This window comes from Leopardus geoffroyi, chromosome A2 (genome assembly GCF_018350155.1).
Source record: "Leopardus geoffroyi isolate Oge1 chromosome A2, O.geoffroyi_Oge1_pat1.0, whole genome shotgun sequence".
In the NCBI taxonomy this organism is placed as follows: Eukaryota; Metazoa; Chordata; class Mammalia; order Carnivora; family Felidae; genus Leopardus; species Leopardus geoffroyi.
The window spans coordinates 11,504,565-11,522,756 of NC_059331.1; the positions used below are offsets into that span (position 1 = coordinate 11,504,565).

At 52.9% G+C, this 18,192-nt stretch overlaps 1 protein-coding gene across 1 annotated transcript; it reads right to left on the reverse strand.

Moving 5' to 3' along the window:
• Positions 1–323: 323 nt before the first annotated feature.
• AKAP8 (A-kinase anchoring protein 8) lies at positions 324–18,147 on the reverse strand. Its single transcript, XM_045492336.1, has 14 exons — positions 17,869–18,147; positions 15,317–15,355; positions 13,814–13,846; positions 13,030–13,306; positions 12,088–12,583; positions 11,453–11,582; positions 11,155–11,201; positions 9,762–9,795; positions 7,711–7,798; positions 5,183–5,324; positions 4,759–4,852; positions 4,206–4,336; positions 2,993–3,088; positions 324–1,127 (listed from the first exon to the last, which is right to left on the reverse strand). Exons 1-14 carry the CDS (start codon positions 17,885–17,887, stop codon positions 615–617), a joined length of 2,139 nt encoding a protein of 712 aa, XP_045348292.1. The 5' UTR covers positions 17,888–18,147; the 3' UTR covers positions 324–614.
• Positions 18,148–18,192: the final 45 nt, after the last annotated feature.

Sequence of the window (18,192 nt, forward strand, 5' to 3'; positions counted from 1 at the left end):
GAGGGGCAAGCGGGAGGGCGTCCAAGGGTGCCGGTCTGTCAGATTCATGAGGCCTTTGAGAAGAGGGCACTGACGTGACAGAACCAACATCAAGTTAACAAGATTCTGCTACATCTTGTGAGGATCACACACCACACACGGTGTGCTCCCGAAGCAGGTCAAAAACTGAAGCCAAAGCAATTTCTTGAAACTTAAAAAAAACCCAAAAACCCTTTATAAAACAAGATATACCCTAGTATTAAGCTGCTCTCAGAAAAAAAAAAAAAATAATAAAAAGGGCATTCAGCCAGTTGCTGTATTTAACAAGCAAAATATCATCAAAATCTAATTACCCAACTTTTATTACTCCAACTGCAGTGTAGAGAGATTTCACAGCCACTTGGGGGAATGTACAACTTCTGCAGCCTTTAAACCAAGGCGGAAAGCCAGACAACTCTGCAACACAAGCCCGTGAGGTACACTTTTTGGAAGGAAATGGCTGGGTCTCTTCACCAAAGTTTCCAGCATATTCCAGTAACACACCTAGCACTGCTTACAAACAGTGAGAGAGAGCAATGCAAAAGGAGAGAGAGCAACGCATTTCTGAAACACATCCCCTGAAACGGGGAGGAGGCTCAGTCTGTGGGAACGTCACCTTCGGGCTCTGCATCCGTCTGCTCCGTCTGCTTCTCTTTGGCTCCCGCAGCAGCCAGGGCAGGAGCAGGAGCAGGAGCAGGAGCAGGAGCAGGAGCAGGGACTACCTCGACGCCCTCCGCCTCTGCTGCCACTCCGCCTCCGGCCTCAGCGGCCTCATTGCCGGCCAGGGCGGCTTCACCCCCAGCCTCTGCTTCGGCGCTGCCCTTCTCAGATGCCGTGCCACACGGTGTCTCCACTTCTCCCAGCTGTTCAGAGTGGGGGCCACGAGCAGCCTCCGCCGAGTCCACGGGGCCTTCCCCTTCGGCCAGCATTTCACTGCGTTCCGGAGCAGGCGCTCCCGCCCCGTCTACGGCTCTCACTGCTGCCGTAATAACCTCAGCTAAGACCTCCGCAGCCACCTCTTCAGGTGTCTCTTCCTTATCCTCACCTCCTAAATTGTCATCTCCTTCGACTTCTGGATCAACGGCTTCGTTGGTGAAAGGGTCTTCACCCTGGCCAAGAAGAGGAAAAGGTCAATGCGGCCTACAGAGCTGTCCAGATGAAAGGCTGAAGGTGGCCCAGGCGGCCAGGAGTCCGGGTTCTTATGACGCCCCTTCAACAACAGTAACGCCTTCAACTACAGCAGGGGAGTTAATCCTACAGGTGCTCAGGGCCTATGGATCCAGAAAAGCTTCACCACAACTGTTTTGCCTTTTAACTTTAATTTTCTCATTTAGTTAGCTAGGGCGTATGGTATAAGCAGAATAAGGGGGTATTCTTGGTTTTAACATTAGTAATTTCAATCTCTGCAATAGGTTTTTGAAAGATACTTTTCCCCCTTCTTCAAAGGCTTTGTAAAATTTAGAGGAGAGTATTTACAAATATTTAACACAATAACTGCTCCCCCGCCCCCGTTTTGCACTTTTTAATCCAAGCATATAATTAATAGTGAAGTTCAAAAAGACCTAGGATTTCTTAACCCAATTAAAGCAAAAAAAACCCTCATAACAGGAAGCTGAGTTTCAAATTTTAGTTTAAGTACACAGCCCTGGTTATATAAGAGTTGCCCCATTTTGCAGACAAGGAAATGAGTCTCAGCAACTTGTCAAAGGCCACACGACTATTAAGCATCAATCAGGATTGAACCCAAGTCAGACTCTGAGAAGCCAAACTTCTTTCAGCGTATGCTACAACTGCCTCTAGTTTAGAAAAAGTAAACGTCACCACCAGCAGATTAGGAAATAGGTTTTAAAATACGGTGTTTAGGGGATGCCTGGCTGGCTCAGTCAGTGGAGCATGCGACTTTTGGTCGCAGGGTTGTGAGTTCGAGCCCCACAGTAGGCGTAGAGATGACTTAAAAAAAAAATCTTGTAAATATACGAATACATAAAATACGGTGTTTGAAGCTTGCGTCTACACCTGACTCAAGAAACTTTAAATCTGTTTAAGCCATGACACAAAACACTGACCAGTCATGGTTATTTATTTAGATCCTATGATGCCTTGGGGCGCCTGGGTGGCTCAGTCAGTTGAACGTCCAGTTGACTATTGATTTCGGCTCAGGTCATGATCCCAGAGTTGTGGGATCGAACCCAGCGTCGGGCTTTGTGTTGTGCACGGAGCCTACTTGAGACTTCCCCTCTCCCTCCCCGAACTTCGCACACGTGTGTGCTCTCTGATTAAAAAAATAAATGCGATAAAAAAATTAGATTCTGTGATGCCTTTTTACCGGGTAGCATGAAGCATCCAATACTGGCAGATTCAATAAATGAGAGGTGGGCAAACAGATCCTTCTAGTCAGGCTGTGCTGGAGCCTAACCACCAGCCCCAAACAGTGAGGTCTGGGGCTGAGCATTTAACAGATGGGCTTCCCAAGGCGGAACCAGCGGCTCTTCCAGCCGGACCTCTCTCTGGGGCACCCTCTCTGGGACTTTTTATTACTCTGCTCGGGTCACAAAGGCACAGTAGTCATGGCACCACCAGCTCTTTCCTCCCCCTCCCTCTTGTTGGTTGTCTCTGCCAGCAAGTCTCTTTTTGGCTTCTTTCCTGGATAGTTAGCATCTAACTTGCATTCTTCTTTAAGCATCTCACAATCACTTGCTCAGGATTTCATGGATATTCAAGCTTTCCCATGGTGAGCCAGCACCACTGCAGGCGCAAATCAAGCAGGACCGTGTCCCAGACCCCACGCAAGCAGGGGGGGGTCGCAGGAAACCCACCGCCGTGGAATTGCCAAACCTGACACCTTCCAGCGTCCCTTGATTCTTCAAAAGACTTAGAAATGCTAAATACTGTACTCTGGGTGCAATTCTGCACTTGTAGAGTTCATCCTCCATTCCAAAAGCTTCTCCCGTACACTGGACCCCTAAGCACAAACCTTGAGGTATTTTTCCAGCATCTTCACTATGTGTCTGTTGTTCAAAACACTCTTAGCCACATGGAGACTGGTTTTCTTGAACTGTTCAGCAGCCAACTGCAAAGGGAACCAAATGTGGACTTTTAGACCTGGTGTGCAGCAAGGAGCAAGAAAACTAGCCAGGCTACCCTGAGTTGCTCTGGGATCAGCCCTAAACAAGAAAAAGACCAGTATCTTTCTTCACTGTGGCAAGTGGCAAGTTCCAAAATGCCAGACTCCCATAAGGAAAGAAGGCCCTGGAGAGACACTGAAACTGGGACAGTGTAGAAAAGTCTGATCACCACTGACACACCACAGCCTGCCAGGTACCGTGTGCACGAACAAGCATGAAACGAGAATATTTACACATCAGATGCTATGCGGACTCAGCATGGGAAAAGGACAAGTTTTTTCTTTTCAGTTTCTTGAGTTAAGGTGACTTTATGAGTAAATTCAACGGCAGAAGTAGGGATTCTGCAACCACCTGGATATTTTTGATCTTGGCCCACTGAAACGATACTGCTTATTTGTGTTGTGTTTCCTGGATGATCTTTAATCAACTAGGAGATGCACAGGCAAGTACTGACATCTCCGTTTGATAGTCGGGTGAACGAAGGACAGAGACAAAAACCAGGGCTCAGCAAGTGAGCTTAGGGGCCACATGCGGCCACACCCTCTACTTCTGTACTCTGGCTGCTGGTGCCCATCAGCAGCAGACTTGACATGTCAAGAGACCCCATGGAAGTATCTGCCACGTGACCCTTTATAAAAAACCTGCCAACACCCTGAGTCTACACGTTTATAGCCTCAGTCCCCACCAGCTAGTTAAGCCCCAATCCGTTCTTAACTCTGGGCCCCCCAGGCCACTGTGCTCTGAATGGCCCTCAGCCTCAGCTTATAGGAAATCTGGTTTGTCAACAACTAGGAAATTTACCTGTGTGGCTTACAGGGAACATTCTCAACCAGGAGAATTTCACCTCCTCTGCTGAAGTCCGTTATTAAGTAACACATTTTCTCACATTTTAACAGAAATTCGGACGTGTCTTACAATCCACTGATGAAATGACAGACTCAACAGAGTATGTTAAAAAGCTCCTCAAGATGCTCGCATTCCCCACAAGACACAGAAGGCCCCGCGTCCCTCCGGTGGCAGCCTGGAAAGGCTCGGCTGGCTCGGCACGAGGAGGGGACTCACCCTGCGGTTGTGATTGTGGTCGACCGAGTGCAGGTGCCGCTGGAGGAGCTGATGCTGTGCGGGGATCAGCATGTCACAAGCCAGGCAGTGAGCCGCCTCTATCTTCTTGAAAAAGTGCTCCTGGCCGATCCCTGTGGGTACAACCCAAGTCTGGCGCGATTTGGGACAGCATCAGGTGATGCTGTCCTCCTGCTCCCCAACAGGGCCCACGTTTTGTCCTGGTGGGTTCGTCCCCAAGGATCAGGTTAGGACAGAATCTGTGACAGGCAACACCCGCCCTCTAGCAGGAGGGTGCAGACGGAAGCACATCTGCACTGGGCAATTTTACTCAACTTTTTTCATCCATCTGGTTACTTCATACAAAGGACGAAGAAACATCAGGGGGCGTAGTATCACTCCGAAAAGCCACCAGTAAAGTGACCTTCATTAGACACACTCGAGGGCTTCTTTCCATTGCTAGGTGTCCCACCCGAGGGTCCTCAGGTCACATGCTCAGCAACCCTACAACGGGCTAGCTTTGCACCCAGCCGCACGCCCCAAGACCACGACTCACCTTTGAAAGGGTCTGGTTTGGGTTTTGTGCTTTCCTTCTCCATCAGCTCCTGACGCCGCTTCTCAATTTTCTTGTTCCTGTTTACGATGTACTCCTAGAGAAGATGGCACCGAATGAAATGGCAGGGCGCTGTGTCCGCCTGTCTCCCGGCCGCACCAGAGGCGGTTCACTGAGGGCGGCTGCCAAGCCCCTGGAGGAGGACAGCCCTGTCTCAGCCGCCCCGGGACGGGGAGATGGCTCTCCGAGCAGCTCACGGGAACTACAATGGCCAGAGCGCTCGGCTCTCCCTCGGACCTGGGACTTGTACGCTGTTATTCTGGAAAGCCCAGGCCTCATACTTCCCTTCCCCGTCCCTTGTCCGTGAGGGATCCGACTCCGGCAGGCCCATCAGGAAACACTGTGATGGACACCAAGTGTGCTTTACCTGGAGGAACTGTACGGTCTTGTCAGGGAGTTTGGTACTTATAAACCTCAGTGTCTCTTTGTGAAATTTGCTTTGTAGATGCTTCTGGATTTCATCTTCTTCAAAGCTACGAAACTTGCACACAGAACAGGCGAACTGAATCCTGGAGAGGGAAGACGAAAAGAGCAATGATGCAATCAGTTCACCTCCAGTCAGAACTGCAATGGAAATGGGAAAGCAATTTCTATACCAAGACTTCTGACTTCACACAGGGCATCAGAGTAGCCATTACCCCAGGTTTCCCCATGTCAAGAATGGGAGTAAAACCTTGCGAGTAGTTCAGGGAGGTGATTCATGCACCATTCCAGTCTGCTGGGCCCAAAGGCCCCTAAGAGAGCACCCTAAGGTGGAGATTTTCCAAAACTGTGGACTCTCTAAAAGCCTCCAGACCACTGCTCTGGGGGGGGCATAGTAATTCCATAACTTCTTTCTGCAGCCACCAGAATAACATGAGATAACCTCATTTAAAAACATTGTTTTTACATGTTTATCTTTGAGAGAGAGCATGCAAGCAAGCTCATTGATTGGGGGAGGGGCAGAGAGAGGGAGACACAGAATCCGAAGCAGGCTCCAGTCTCTGAGCTGTCAGCACAGAACCCAACGCGGGGCTTGAACCCATGAACTGCGAGATTATGACCTAAGCCGAAGTCAGATGCCCAACTACTGAGCCACCCAGGCACCGCTGTATACTCTTTTTAATGTTTATTTTCGAGAGAATGGACATGAGCAGGGGAGGGGCAGGGAGACAGAGGGAGACACAGAATCCAAAGAAGGCTCCAGGCTCTGAGCTGTCAGCACAGAGCCCGAAGTGGGGCTCCAACCCACGAACCTCGAGGTCATGACCTGAGCTGAAGTCGGATGCCCAATGGACTGAGCCACCCAGGCACCCCTGAGGTAACCTCCGTGAGGGGGTATTCCTGGAAGACCTTACACGATTTAAAACCTATAAAACCCGAGATAAGTTTCCCCATGGGACTCAATGTAAAGACCTGTCATATCAAATTTTACAGCTAAAACCACATTTCTTTGTTGCCTGCTTTCAAAATCTCACAAATGCAGTCACGCTGTAGGGCAAGAGGAGAGCAGCTTGCAGAGCCCTATGCCCCCAGAGCAGGGCGCTGCTTCCCTCGGCTCTGCCCAGGAGGCCCTGGCGCACATGGGGTAATAGCATGGACCCGGTGGCACTCAGGAGTCCTCATCTACCAACTCAGACTGCTGCCGGCCCCCGATGGCAGGCTTCTCCTCTCTGGACAAGGTACGACATTTACTTTTGCACATACTCTCATTGGAGGAGTGCACAGAAAAAGTTCTGGGGCCCTATGTGTACGAATGCGTACAACTCTCAGGAAGCTACCAAATAAATACAGGGTTCACGCTTCCTTGTGACTATTTCTCCAAGTCTCTTTGAGGACCCTGTCACTAGGGTGGAGTCTAAAGATTCCTTCTGAAGAAAATGTCATCTCTGTTCTCATACAGCATGGAAATAGACCTGATCTAGCCATCGTTCGTTACTTATTCATTTACAAACAAGCATTTCAGGGACGCCTGGGTGGTTCAGTTGGTTAATTGCCCGACTCCTGATTTCGGCTCAGGTCGAGATCTCCTGGTTCATGAGTTTGAGCCCCACATCGGGCTCCGTGCTAATGGTGCAGAGCCTGTTTGGGACTCTCTCTCTCCCTCTCTCTCTCTGCCCCTTCCCTGCTTGCTCACTCCCAAAATAAGTAAATAAACTTAAAAAACTGAAAATAAAAACAAAAACAAATGTTTCGATGAATTTCTGTTTAACACTTGGAAGTGCCTACTTTCCAGTTCCTGGCTTTCCTGCCTCTACAGTTAGCTCTTTTGCTAACATCTGTTTTGCACTTCTCTGCACAGGAAAAGCACCACCCCATTTGAGCCATAAAGGACTCCCCATCAGGTCATAGAGAGCCTGTGTGTAGAGAAACAGCCGTGAGCAGTCAAGGCCTGAGCAACCAAGTGCTCACAAGGCCACCAGTGGTTTCCATTTCTAGTCAGCAGCCACCTGATCACTGAAAAGGCAGAGAGGCACATGGTGTGGTCACACCAACACCCTTTGCACTTTTGCAATTCTTTTTATACCTAGAGACTAAATTTGTAAAGTAGCACCTAAACGTATACAATTGCCATGCCGAACTCCAGAGGCGGTCGGGATTTGGTCAAGACAGACACCCAAAGCACCTTCTTAGCAGCTCTGCTGAAGTTCACCTGTCTGGGGTGACAGATATAAGCCACCGACTGGGAAACTCCCTACGGGTCGGCAGGAGAACAATAGCGCCCCCTGCTGGACACATGCGGGCCAGCGACTCACTGGCAAGAACGTAGTGCCATCGGCATCTCCCAAGTTTTGTCTCCTCTTGACCTCACTTGGATTTCCTGACAGACACCACAGATCAAACCAGACCGCTCCTGCGTTGTGCAGTGAAGACAGATGAGCTCAGGAGAACCTCCCCCCGGGCCTGCCTCCTCACCTGTCTGCCGCTCGGTCTCGCATGCGGTCTCTCCTCCTTTGCTTTTCCTTTCTCTTCTTTACTTCATCATCCTCATCGTCCTTCTCTCCTGTAACAGAGAAGTCCCTTCGAGACGCCCTGAGGAGCCTGCAGAGATGCTGAGCACCAGGGCTTGATGGGGACCACGGCTCGGCCACCACCAGGCACCCCGTGCCTGCTGCCACCTCCAACACAGCAGGGTCAGGACACCCTGAGGCACCAATAGTCTGTCAAAGGCTCCCAACAGGGATAGGCCTTTGATGAGAACCCTTGGGAGTTCTCAGGGAGTCAGCTCACATGCCCCCATGGTGTGACGAGGCTGGGATGGGCCAGGGACCCAGCCTGCCCATCCCACTCACACCACAGCCACCTGCTCTCTCTCTGTCCTTCCCTATCCTGCTTTTCTGATCCAGTGCCCTGCCATCGGTCTTCTCCCAAAATCACTTAAGGAGAGAGAGAAGCAATTCTTCCCAGATAAGAGGCAGCAGCGGGAAGGCCTCAGAAAATAGAGCAAGCCGCTGTACCGCCCTCCGTCCCACCTCTAGGTGGACCATGACGACTGTCCCGTCAGCCTCCTCTGAACTAGGGCCTCAGCAGGTCTGACAGTCCTTGCTGGCCCGAACTCTATCTTCCACTCACAAAAACCGTCCATCTAGGGCTTTCCCAGGGCTACGAGGGAAGCAGTCCTAGAAACAAAAGTGGGAAGAGACCAATTGGTCCTCCGTCCGTCCCCTGGGGCCAGCGCAGAGGCTCCTCTGAGCGCTGTGCAGCCCAGCGTCCTGGCGTGAAGCGAGGCCAGGCCAGGTCACCACGGCTCAGGGCCAGGGCCAGACACTGAAAAAAGGTTGGATAAGCATCTGAACTGTAACCCCTACCCCTGATGCCAGTCACGAGACTGTCCCACGAAGATGGCGACCGGCGTGCGCTGCTCAGAAGCCTCTCAAAAGGGCGTGTGGGATTTTTGGCAAGAGGTCACTGCCTGAAACTATTACTGTTGTTTAATAGCAAAGTCATCCCGGGTAGGTAGCAGGACCTGCGCGCAATAAACATGTCACCTTTGCTTTAGCATTTACCCTGCTGCATGAGCTGCGTACTGCTGTGTGGTCCCAAGCCATAGGAGTAATCACTTCAATAAACAATGTGGGAGGGCCTCAGAGGGTTGGCCAAGGCTAAACACATAGAAGGAGCATCTAAGCCAGGGGCCTGCAGATTTATGGCAGCAGAGCCACAAAGGAGCCAGCCTGTGATTCTTGGGGAAAACCAGCTATGGACAGACCAATGGGAACAGGAAAAGAAACAAATGGCAAGCTCAAGGCCACGGTGTCTCAGGCTGCTTCTCCACACCCCCCTGAAAGGGTTGAACCTTGCTCTGCTCTTGCCGCTTACTTGAGACTCTTCGGTCTCCCACAATGGCACTGATGAGACCTGCTGAGCAGGGAATATCTCTGGAGGACCCGGGCTTGGGTGCACGTGACAGGCCCTCCCCTTCCCCACCCCCCACCCCCAGCTCCCAACCCAGGAAGGTGTCTGAACTCAGTCCCACACAGCCATGTGTGCTGCTGCCGCCAGCATGCCCACCGCAGAGGCTGAGAGCACAATGCTGGGCTGGCAACGCAGGGAAGTGTGAAAAGAAAGAAGCCCAGGAAAAAACAGTACAGGGACCTGCAACAGGCCAATAGGGAACAGAGCGGACAGGCTGGAGAGCACCTTTTCTTTTCTTTCTTGCGTTTCTGAGACTCTCCCTTCCCTGCCACTGCAAGCTGCTGCACATACTCAGAGTGAGGTTTGCCCCCTCTCGTGACAGCCTGTATCAAGTGAGGCAGACAGACCTGTTTCCAGCAAGTGCTGCTCTAAGCACTGGAGCAAAGCCTGGGGGTGAGCACCACTGCCAAGGCCCACCCGGTGGCCACGGCCCCTCTTCTGCCCTGAGCCGCCAGGCCCTCCATCCAGGCCCTGGGCTTGCTCAGAAGTCCAGCCTGGCCGGGAGCCGGGCAGTCACAGCAAAGCTCAGAGGGACATGGAGCGATGCCTACCTCTCTGCCTCCCGGAGTCAAAGAACTCGTCCTCCTGAAAAAGGGCACACACAAAGTTGGACGGTGAGGTGGAGTTTCCAGAACTCTCCACAACCAACCTAGCACCCTGCCACCACCTGGTCACAATGTGTCAGGACAAGTCTCAGGGCAGTGGGATAGAGGCTGTGTGTATCCTATCACTATTCCTGGTTGCCTTCTGAGATTCTGTAACGACTAAAGTGCTGTTTTATTAAAGTCAGTGGCCCTCTTTCAGTTCTTTCTAAAGCTAAAGAATTCCCTCTGGCAAACACACCCGCACAGTTCTGCACATGGGAATGCCAACAGCCCATCCATCAGCTCTATATCAAGAAACCCTGATTTGTGGGATGCTAGTTCCAGCACTCTTTACTGAAAAGGAGCTTTACCAAATTTCCAGGCCATCTGTTTACATTTATCAAGGTAATAACAAATGCACCTAACTGAAAAGTGCAATACTGCCCATTTCTTAGCCATCAAGCTCAAGGTTAAATTACTCAGCAGCAGATACACAGAATATCTAGATCCCAGACTCGAGATCTAGGGAAGCTAGATAAAGAGCAAGTAAGATTCGCCCAGAAAAACCCGAAAATTCACTGTATTCTGCCTCCCCGACCCCCCACCCATCTGAGCATCAGAAGGACCTGGTTGAGACCTTCATATACTCAGATCCCCAGGCCCTGCCCCAGACATGGATCAGAATTTGCAGAGAGTGGGACGGGTAGGCAAAGGCTGACTACCTAGGTGCTTGTGCATGGTCCTGGCTAAGAGTTGGCCTTAAATGCCTGTCTCTCATGACTGGTTTTGAAGGCGGAAAAACATGGAGGCAGCTGAGCACCAGCACAAAGCGGGCAGTAAGTAAGGCTTCCGTGCCAGTTTGAAAGCCTCAGCGCACACAGCCCACTGCACTTACCACGTGCGGAGCTAGGAACATCACTGAGGACACAGGAGTGTCTGTGGGGGAAGGGCTAGGAGTGTTTTCAGGAAGAGAAGCATCGTTGGTTTTTGTTTTAGAGAGAGAGAGTGAGAGAGAGCGCATGCACAAGCGGGGGGAAAGGGGCAGAGGGAGAGAGAGAATCCCAAACAGGTTCTGAGCTGTCAGCGTGTAGAGCCAGACGCAGGGCTCGATCCCACGACCCTGGGCTCATGACCTGAGCAGAAATCAAGAGTCGGACACTCAACCAACTGAGCCCCAGGAAGGGAAGTACTGTTAGAAGTACAAATCTTGAGCTGCAAGTCAGACTCTTAAATCCACTCACACAGCAGTCAAGTCTACCACAGAAGCTGTTCCTGCCTCTTTGGGAGAGAGAGGGTAATAATGTAAAGAAGAAATCCCACACCAGAAACAAAGGAGGCTGACCAGTGAAGTTGGACTTACACCCCTGAATTCTTCATCTCCTGACCGGAAGTCAGCAGCTCCATCATCTACCGGACACAAAGAAGAGGGAAAATCAGCCCCTCCGTAGTCAGCCCGCTCCCTCCTTTCACCCTCCCAAGCTCACCGCCCAGAGCAGCCAGCACTTGTCCTGACTACAGTGGGGGCCATGGGAGTGCGGGTGATACGCGCCACCCTGGAGTTCAACACACGTCCACTGTATGGACGGGCAGGAGGAGCGCCAAGCACAAAAACGGACACATCTCACACCCACCCGGGCCTGCTGGCCCCCAGGGCATACCATTTTCAGAAAAATCTCCTTCGCTGTCAGCCCGGGCCAGTTTGGTGTCAGGCTCATCGTAGATGTGCAACTGCTTCCGTTTCCTGCCCATGCTGTCTGGGCCACAGCGGTCAAACCCTCTCCGTCTGGGCTACAGACACAAGCACATCCGATGTACCGCTTACCCCGACCATTAAGAAACCCGAGAGAAACGAAGATCGGAGAAGTTGTAAGATCAGAGAACAAAGGCAGGAAAGATCTTTGATCTTGTCACAAAACAAACAAAGATGACTGTAGTTGAACCCTCCCATCACCCACAATTTTATGCTAAGAAGTTGGACACAAAAAGCCACATATTATGTGATCACGTTCCCGTGAAAGGTCTAAGAGAGGTAAATCTACAAAGACAGGAAGATGAACAGTTGTCAAGACTGGAGTAGAGAGCAGGGAGTGACTGCTACTGGCAGAGGTTGGCTTCTTTCTGGATTGATGGAAATGCTGTAAAATTAGACGGTGGTGAAGGTTGCGCAATTCTGTACGTTTTTACTAACACTCAATTGCACACTTAAAAAATGAGTGAATTTTACAGTACCCAAATTTTCCCCAATAAAGCTGTTTGAGAAGTCGGCAGATTAGAGAACTTCCCAAGGGCTTACCCGATCCCTCATCCGGGTCTGTGACCGGCCGCATCCATAGGGCGCAGAGTTGTCATAGCCGCCGGCCCCCTGCATGCCCATTACACTGAAGTCTGGGGCCATGGACTGGGAGAAGAGGGAAGGCGGTGGCCTGCTGGGGGAGGGGCCTCCCAGGCCCCGCCCACCCACATAGTTCATCTCCGTCCAGGGAGCGGAAAGGGGCTCGGAGGAGGCTGCCGGCGGCAAGAAAGGGTCGCTGCGCATGAAGGTGCTGGGGGTGCTCCGGTCCTGGAAGCGGCCCTGGCCCTGGCCCTGGCCCCGGCCCCGCATGAAGCCATCAAGGGAGCCCCGCTCACGGGCTGGGTCCCGGCAGTCACTGTACTGACTGTTAAAGCCCCCATTTCGGTCAGGCCCCAGGTCAAAATCATAATCGTAGCTGTAGCTGGGGCGGTACGGATGGTGCTCAGGCAGACAAGACCTGGAGTCATAGGACTCAAACGACTGGAAGCGGAAGGAGCTGCAAAGGAAGCATAACCATCACTTCACTCTGGGCCCAAGCGCAAGTCTCCCGCAAAGCTGGCTTCACGACATTCAGAACAGCACACGGCACCACCACGCAGCCCTCCTGAAAGCTCAGAAGGCAAAGCGCACCAACGATCCCCCTTGAACGTTGTTGAACGAGGTGCATGGAGCCCTTGGCTGTGAGAACAAGAGGGTCTACAGGTACCTGACGCAGACACAAGGAGTCTGGTGTCATTTAGCTAACAGTCATACCCTAAGCCCCACCACTCAGGAAACCAGAAAGTCCTATTACAATGCCTCTGCCCCAATAACGCCCAACTCATCTACTCCATGTTCAGGAAGGAGCTGAGAAAACCCCCCCCTGGAAGAGGGGGTGCCCACTGCCATCTGCACAAAGCTGGGGTGTGGGATCCCCAGGGAAGGGCTCAGGTCCATAATCACCTCTCCCGGTCCTGCATGCCCTCCCCACCGCCGCTGCTCCCGCCCCTGCCTCCTTCCTTGGACATCATGTCCAAACGTTGATTGATCTTGGCGATGAGAGAGTCAGAATTGTCGGTGCACGGCTCTGGACCATAAGAAGCCATGTGCATGGCAGGGCCCCCAGCTCCCAGGCTGTCGCTGGCCTTGGTGGCCTCCCACGAGGCTGGGCCATAGCTGTAGGTCGCTCCTGTGGTGACGCTGGTGTTCTGGGCACCATAATAATTGTAGTTTTCATAACCTGCCACGGGGAGGAAGAGCCAAATCAGACCTCAGTGGCCCCAAGGTCAGTCTACAGCAGCCACGTCTGGAGAGAAGCACTCGCTGCCCACAGAGAAGGAAGACTGTCAAGGAACCAAGTGGCGCTGGCATCACCCCACGCTGTAAATATCACCCGCCAAGGGGCGGCAAGAGAAGGACAGAGGCTGAGCCTCAGCCACAAGTGGTTGGCTTTCCGCACCAGATCTGAACACTTGCTCCCCACTCAAAGCCAGAGGTGGCTGAGAACCCGTGAATGGCAGTTGGGGCTGCTGCTCCCATAACACAGTCACGATCCCCAGCTGCCAGCAAGTTCCTGACACTGCCTGGGCCTGCCAAGCCTTCAGGAGAGCTGTGGGCACAGCCAGAATAGGACGCGGGGGGGTAGGGGGGCATGGGGAGGGGTTAGGTCTCTGTATCCCAGCCCCTCTGGGATCGGGTGGCCGATCAGAAGCCTTCTTGCACACCCACAGATCCCCAGAGGGCCTACCTTGCCAGCTGGCCACACCGGTTCCATATGCACCTGAGAGAAACAAAAATAGACAAGAGCTTTGTTTACAGAATGAAAGTGCCTGAGACACACATACCACCCCCCCCAGCCCCAACTGTCACCTTACTCCACCAACCGCAGGTCTAGGGCTGTGGGCAGCTGTGGCAGTGCTGTGGGAGGGGCACCCCTGGTTGGCCATTGAGGCCAGGAATGGCTGGGGCCCACTAGCTGTAAAACTCATTTCCTACAGCTCTACTCAGCTAAGCATGATCCAGACTTCTCCTGTAGGCAAGCCTGATCTCCCCCATCAGGACGATGAGAAAGGACAAGTGCAGCCTTCCCAGGAAGTGTCCAGTGTGGGCCACCAGCCAAGAGGCGGACAAGGCTAGATCCTCTGGCAGAACCCTTTGAAAGTGCCAGTTCTCACCACTTGCCAGAGCTCAGGCACTGCTAACACAGTGAGTACATCAGTGGAAGATTGTGTCCCCAACTCAACTAAGCAAGGGGACATTATGTACCCAAGAGACATGGAAAAAGCTTCCTCCTGGGAAACTTGGTGATGGGAGAAAAAGTGACCCCACCACCCTCAATGGTGCTGGGGGCAAATTCCAGGGTCAGAGAACAAAGAAAGCCCTCATCCCATCCCCTGGAACAAATGCTGGCAAAAAGCAGACAACCTCGCCACCAGGGAGGACATTCTGGTCCTTTAAACATCCTGAGCATCCAGCATTATGATCTAGATTCCAGAGCAGGGCCAGCAAACAGGGCCCCAGGCCAAATCTAGCCCATTGCCTGTTTTTGTACAGCCCACAAGCTAAGGATGGGTGTTAGCTTTGTAAATGGTTGGAGACGGGAAGGGAAAAAAAAAGAAAAAAAAAAAAAGAATATTTCATGACGTGAGTTTTGACATGAAATGCACCATTTATATATTTGTCAAAACTCACAGAACTGTGCAACCACAGCAACTATTAAACTGTGCATCGTAATTAACGGCAATGTATTGACATTGACTTGTTACTGATAATAAACATACTGCACTAATGCAAGATATTAATAATAAAGGAAACTCCTGGGGTGAAAGGAGACTATCTGCTCAACCCCGTTAAGTCTAAAACTACTAAAAAATAAAGTCTATTCATCATGAAAATCTCTTATCATACCCTCAGCTATTTGCTCTGAATAATAAATCCCTAAAATAAAGGCTCTTTCACCACGTATGAAAACTATACGGTATGCAAATTTCAGTATCTTTAAATATTACTGGCACACAACCACGTCTGTTTGTTTATAAACATCTCTGGGACTTTTGCATGGCAGAGACCGTATAGCTCCAAAGCCAAAAAAGTTTACTATGCAGCCCTTTGCAGAAAAGGTCTCCTCCAGTTCCTTGGGCTAGCCCTAGTGTGCCTGTCACGCTCTCCAGGTTACGGTCACCGTCCCGGGCTCTGGCAGGCTAGCGCCTCAGGTGTGGGGTGGAATCCACGCCTCCCTGTGAAGTCTTACCTTGGGTGTTGGTGGGTCCAGCACTCCATGCCCCATAGCCTGCGAAGAGAAGACCTGTGAGTTAGGATCCTATTTGTCACACGGAAAACAGGTGCTTCTGAGGCGCTCTGAGGCACCTAGAGTGGTCGCCTTCAAGGACAGTTCAGTGCCAGCCTCACAAGAAGGCAGCATAACCACAACACTGTCCCTCTTAAAGTCCTGAGCGGGCTGATTGCCATTACCACACTCCACACACAGGCTTGAGGTCAAAGCAGAAAAGAGTGGGGGGGATAGACTTTGGGGCCAGCTCTGCCAGTAGCCTGTGGAGGAAGCTTGGCCTGAGCCTCCATTCACAACCCGGGATTACACAGGACAAGGTGCCAGCTAACCCAGGACTAGGATACAGTTGTGTCCACATTCCCAGTTTGGCCCACCCACCAAGCAGTCCTAAGTCCCCCATAACTGAGAACAAAGTTCAGAATTTGGAGACGACTGTGCCTCTCCAGGCCTCACTTCTTTGTGACCACGGACCCTCCCTCCCATGCTCCCCTGGGCCTTCATGTCCCAGGGCTTCAGCCTGGCCTAAGGCATCCGGGCTGCAGTCCTCTCTGTGGTGGCTCCCCTTGCCCCTGCAGACTCCCATGACAGCATCTGTCTGGGCCCTCTTCATTTCTGTGTCCCTGGAGCCTCAAACGGAGCTGGGCACAGGCAGCCATCCACACCTGTCAATGATCCTCACCTTTACAAAACAGGAATATACCCTGTCTCTCTTTCCAGAACAACCCGAGCCACTAGCCAAGTGCCTAGTGTGTGCCCACACATGACAGGCAACGGGCACATGTTGGTTGGTGTCCCCGAATGCCATTTAGAGATGACAGAGCTAAGCCTTGGAGATTCAGAGACACATTGCTGAAGTTTGCCCTTTGCAGGCTACGGTCTCCCTTGCCACACAGCCTTTTCTACACCTGTGCGGTAGAAAAACAGAGTAGCGATCCTAACGGCAAGTGACCAACCACAGAACACTAGTCTAAATACCATATACTAATCACATAACCTCATAACACCCCTTCAGATAGATAATATTTACCCTACTGTCCCAAAGGCTCAAGAGGCTGGCACTTGCCCATGATCATGGAGCTGGAGAATGGAAGAACTGAGACATGAACTCAGATGTAGGTGCCTCCTATGGTCAGGAACCAACTGTCAAGGCTCAGCGAGTCCTGAGAAATAACTCGAGGTGGAAAAGCCACAGAGGGACTCAAGGAGGCCCCAGCATCTAACCGGAACCTGAAGGGTTCTGGCAGGTAGGATGTCAGGAGCATAAAACCTCTTCGTGCTCAGGACGTGCATAGGGCAGGGTTACTGGCTGAAAGATCTGGTGGGAAGCAGGCAAGGAATTGCGAGACCCAGGTAGACTGCAGAAAAGACGGGGAAAGCCAGGGTGAGCCACCCCAGAACACTGGAGACACCCAAGCACACCAGGCACCTCAACAGCTCTCTTGCAATTCCTGCTGCTGGATCCTAACACTGCCACCTTTCAAGATCAGTGCCTTTCTTTAGCTGTTGTAACGAAGATCAGACTGCTTGCTTCCCCAACCTCGGATAGATACTTGGACAGGGACGGCACCTGGTTAAGCCCCCCACCCCACGTATTCCAACATCAACTGTTCCCCACGGACAAACTTGGCTTCCAGCGCACAGCAAAAGCATCCTAGAAATCTCGGATTCTGGACACTGAGAGCCAGTCGCTCGAGAAAATCCGTCCTGCCGCAGACCCTGAGGCCCAAGTGGGGAAAAGGCACGTCCCCTCTTACACAGCCCCCAGACACCTCCAGGCCACAACGAGGGGCTGCCTGAAGGAAGGCCAAGAATCTGCCACCACCCCAGGGTACATCAGGTTTGCAATTCTGCACGAGACCCAACACCTGACCCTCGAAGTCCTGTCCTAGGCCAGCACGAGTCACGTACGCGGCAGGCGCCCGCCGACACTAGCCCCTGCGGAGACCGCGCACTGGTGGGACAAGGTCCGACCAGCGCCGCCCGGACGGCTTCCGGGACCAGCGCGACGGAGCAAGTGCACAGCGTGCAGCCCCGGCCAAGCCTCACATCCCCGAGATAGGCAGCCGAACTCCCTCGGCCTCCAACCGCGGGCCCGGCGCCCCACAAGCTCGTGCCGTGGCTCCGCCCCCGGGCGCCGCCATTTTGTGGTCTTCGGAAGCGGGAAGGCAGACCTCCGAGCGGCGGGGTCGACCGGGCCAGTCCCGCCGGGTCTGAGGGCTAGAAACGGCTAGGACAGCCCAAGGCGCCCCCCGAAGCCCGCCGCAGCGTCGGCCCGCCGAACCCCGCCCGCCTCCTCAGGCCTCGTCGGCCAATCCCCACGCAGCGCCCTGGGAGCGACGACTCCGAGGTCCAATGAGCAGCGCGCGCGCGCCCCGGCCTCCTCTCCGCTGGGTCGGGCTGGAGTAACCGTGCTCGGGCGTAGGCCCTGTCCCCGCGGCCCTCTACGCAGCGGAGGCTGCGTCGCCCGAGCAGCGCCTGGCCACCCCACCTCGAAATGAGCCGCCCAAACGAACCTCCGTAGCCCTGCTCCATGTCTTCAGCTCGGCCCGCCAGCAGCCCCTTTTTCTAGGGTGCCACAGGACGCATGCGCTCAACACACTTTCCGACGTCCGCTACTGGAAGACCAGGCGCATACGTCACTCCTTCCGCACACCACCACTGGCTGGCTTTCGCGGCGCACCCGCCCGTCGCCCCAGTCGGCCTTCCGGTTGCTTGGAATCGGCTTTCACGGCATCTTGGGAGTTTTGGTCCGGACACGGGAGTCTTACTCTGCGCAGGCGCTTCCCTCTAGCTCCCCGCCGCCAGTGCGCAGTCGCACCCCAACCCTTTCCCGGCTC

Excerpts from the sequence above, each read along its gene's own strand:
- AKAP8 (XM_045492336.1), bottom strand. Across the intron at positions 9,796-11,154 it reads GAGATGAAGAATTCAGGGGT|GAGGACGAGTTCTTTGACTC; the intron begins GTAAGTCCAACT and ends GCCCTTTTTCAG. Across the intron at positions 7,799-9,761 it reads TGACTCCGGGAGGCAGAGAG|GAGAGAAGGACGATGAGGAT; the intron begins GTAGGCATCGCT and ends TCTCTGTTACAG.